At 36.8% G+C, this 3773-nt stretch overlaps 1 protein-coding gene across 1 annotated transcript in view; it reads right to left on the bottom strand.

Moving 5' to 3' along the window:
- Nucleotides 1-1128, bottom strand: part of LOC107671838 (gametocyte-specific factor 1-like) — a 2620-nt gene extending 1492 nt beyond the window's left edge. Inside the window, exons 1-4 of the mRNA XM_016464823.1 lie at nt 1079-1128; nt 685-836; nt 383-501; nt 126-252 (exon numbers count right to left, since the gene is read on the bottom strand). Of these exons, the coding sequence (XP_016320309.1) occupies nt 126-252; nt 383-501; nt 685-769 (331 nt within the window). The 5' untranslated portion in view covers nt 770-836; nt 1079-1128. The remainder of the gene's footprint in view (nt 1-125; nt 253-382; nt 502-684; nt 837-1078) is intronic.
- Between the last annotated feature and the right edge of the window lie 2645 nt (nt 1129-3773).

The following is a 3773-nucleotide window of genomic DNA, read 5'->3' as shown; positions in this document are numbered from 1 at the left end:
TACAAATCAACATTTTGATTTCACTAGTTTATCATTTTCATCCGAATAACACGGTAAGACTTTCTACATGAAAGTACAGTGAAATGATCACATTAACAGCCCATGTTCAAATATGCGACACTAACCATCTTCAGCATTTAGTGTCCTCTTGTCTTCACAGTTTGCGATGTGATGAGACAACTCATGCTTGGAAATCAAGTGCCTGGCATTGAAGGGGCAGGTCTTCAGTTCACTGGCCAGTTTGGGGTGGTTCTGAAACAGATGGGGGTGGACAGATAAAGTTCTCATTACACCAATGCCAAGTACACAGTGTTTTTACAATTTCAGTAAATATTACATGAAACATTAGCACATGGAAAAGGTTCCCTCTGCCATAACCCACCATCCTGCACTTGAGAACATGAAAAGGGAAGCGAGAGGCTCTGATCTGGTGGTTTTTGTCATATGGGCACTGCACAATCCTGTTGGGGTCACTGGCATCATCAGCGTCTTCACCATTAGCTGTGGAAACAAGAGGCGCCATCATAAAACTCGGTTGCTCTTGCAGCTGGGTTACACAGAACGCGTTTTCCATTACACTGCGCTACTTGTCCGTTGCTTTGCTATGGTAGATAGACATGTTTTAACTATTATTTTGTGACTTAAAAAGTGTTAGGCCTATAGAATATCGGACTGCTAAATTACCGGTCTCTTCATTCCAGCCTTGCTGTTGATTTTCAGAGTTTACTCCAGACGGACCGACACTACTCCCAAATCTAATAGTTGCCATGCTTGCTTCCTTCTGGAGAAGTTTGCTCGGCCTTGCGTGCTCCGTTGGCTTTGATAAAAATGTCACCCTAAAAAAAAAACGCCCAGTTTAAAACCAAACCAAACTTTTAAAAAAACACATTGATGAGGAGTAGAAATCGGCGCGTTTTAAACAAGATGGTCAAACCACTTGAAAGAAGGGAGGACGCCGAACGCCAAAAGTCAAGGAATTTCGATCAAAAACATTTGCAAGTGTTCTTTACAAAAATACAACTTGAAGTAGGCTACTTTCTAATTTCTTTAAATAGCATTATCTTGTCAGAACACTTACAACTTGTATTTTCTTTTGTAGTCGTGAGGTACTGCGCGTGCTCCCCCCCCCTTCTGCTGACTTCTTCTTCTTCTTCTAATAACGTTTTATGGCGGATGGCAAACCAACTTCTGGTGCATTTACCGCCACCAACTGGACTGGAGTGTGGAGCACTAATAAATACATATTTATATTTATCTATATTTTATATAAAAAAAAATTTAAAAAATTTAAAAAAAAAACAAAAAACACGCATTCCTAAATTCTCCTGATTAATCCTATTCCTTTAATGTATTTAACAATAGCACCATATATTTTACCTTGTTCTGCATGCTCTTTCAATAGGTTTGACAAATTAAAAGATTCAACACCCATGTTTCTTACTTCCTTAATGAGTTTTAACCTTTCTTTTTCATATTTTTTACATTTTATTAAAGCGTGCTCTATTGTTTCTGCCTGATTACAAAAAATACATTGACCTGTTTCATGTTTTCCTATATTAAACAGAGAGTAATTTAATCTAGTATGCCCTATTCGGATGCGAGAAATAATTGTATCTTCTTTCCTATTCCTAAAAATACTTCTTCCATTTCCTACTTGCTGCTGAATATTATACATTTGTCTGCCCTTGCTTTCACAGTTCCATACTTCTTGCCATGTTTGTTTATGAATTCTTTCCTTCTGCTGACTTCAATCAATAGACAAATTTCAGTGTTTGCAAACAGTGATGGCGTTTTTTGTGGGCGGAGTCTATCTGGTGGCAGAAAATGACAGGTTTAATGTAGCAGTCTATTTAAGCCATGGAATAAAAGATTAAAAAATGTAATTTTGAGTTTATATTTCAAAAGTTAAATGTGAGCCAAAATCATCACAGTTAAAAGAACCAAAGACTTAAACTACTTCAGTCTGTGTGCATTGAATTTATTTAATACACGAGTTTCACAATTTGAGTTTAATTACTGAAATAAATGAACTTTTCCACGACAATCTAATTTATTGAGATGCACCTGTATGTTCCTGCACAACCGGAGACTGCAGTTCTAGGACTGCAGTTCTAGAACCCTATTCTTTTGTAACAGCGCCACCTACCGAATTGGATCACTAAAGATGGACGACATGGACAGCAATCAGAGTGAGTAACTTTACCGATTTTCAATTAAGTTTTATTTTATAAACTTAAAACGATGCAAAGTTTACGTAGTCTTGAAGCAGCTCTAGCGAAGAGATAGGACGGATCACGAGGAACGGAGTGGGGCTTCATGGCGAAGGAAAGACGCCGTGGCGGGTTTGGCGATCACTGTGGTGTGAATGAAGAGAATGACGAAAGTAGCATAGAAGAAGAAGATGATTTTGCAGATTTGAATTGTGGAGAGTGGAATCAGGTAGAGCTGACATCTCAGAAACGGAAAGACAGAGGCTCAGATTCGGAAGAAATCGGGGGAGAAGGAGGAAGGAGTAAAACAATGCGGACGGAGGATGAGTACAAGGTTATGTTTACATTCGCAACAATGGAGTTTAATTACTGAAATAAATGAACTTTTCCACGACAATCTAATTTATTGAGATGCACCTGTATGTTCCTGCACAACCGGAGACTGCAGTTCTAGGACTGCAGTTCTAGAACCCTATTCTTTTGTAACAGCGCCACCTACCGAATTGGGTCACTAAAGATGGACGACATGGACAGCAATCAGAGTGAGTAACTTTACCGATTTTCAATTAAGTTTTATTTTATAACCTTAAAACGATGCAAAGATTACGTAGCCAACGTGAGAACTGCTAAGAAATAATAATAAATTCCCGATTGCTAGTTATATTGATTATTACGATGTTCTTAATTCGTGGCCATGATTTAATTAAGCTAAACCTTGTTGACATAATGACTACAATAAGTAAATCTAGCCAGCACATTAATTAAACTTAAAAAGATGATAAAAGCATGTTGATGTGAGATGTGTCAGATTTACCTGTAGCTTACTGTTAGTGTGAAAACTTGTTTGATACTCATTGTTTTAGCAGATTAGTTCGCCATTGTTTAAGATCTGCACAATAACCTAGTACATCTTATTTGTGTTTTAACTGTAAAATAACAAATACAAAGTCTTCATGAAAACATTCCAAAATGCTTTGATGTGGTCTTGTTAAGTGCTCTTTGTCTGCTTTAAGTGACGTAACTTCACTGTACTTAAAGCAGACAAAGACCACTTATTAATAATAATAATAATAATAATAATTTTTCTCACCTTATAATGTATTATAAATACAGGCTTCATAGAAAGTGTTACCGGATTGACAAACAATTGAGGAAAGAAGAGCGAACATTCAGTTTGTGGGTTTTGCTCTTCTATACTTAAATTTGGAGTTTGGAGTTAGATGTCAGTAACATGATTATTCTGTTTGGTTCTCTCTACAACCCCAACAGTGCATAAGTGTTAAATCAGAAATATATATTACAGCGTTAAACATGTTAAAGCAAATGGTTCTTATTTAATTCTCCCTCTCTCTCTTTTTTAATCTCTCTCAGGAGTTGAAGCCTACAGTCTTTCTGTCCATGCAGCAACTGATGGAAAAGGGGGTCTTTATGATGTTGTATTATGTGTGATTGCAAAAATGAGTATATACAGTATATAAATATGCATTCTTGAATCATTCTTGAGTCTTGTGTCTTGCCTCTCTACAAACTTTTAAATATCTGGCTGTAATTTAGTGACTGCAA

The sequence above is a fragment of the Sinocyclocheilus anshuiensis genome, unplaced genomic scaffold, assembly GCF_001515605.1.
Source record: "Sinocyclocheilus anshuiensis isolate Anshui unplaced genomic scaffold, SAMN03320099.WGS_v1.1 scaffold1089, whole genome shotgun sequence".
Taxonomy (NCBI): Eukaryota; Metazoa; Chordata; class Actinopteri; order Cypriniformes; family Cyprinidae; genus Sinocyclocheilus; species Sinocyclocheilus anshuiensis.
Note: the sequence above shows the minus strand (reverse complement) of the source record. Positions and strands in the feature narration are given on the sequence as shown.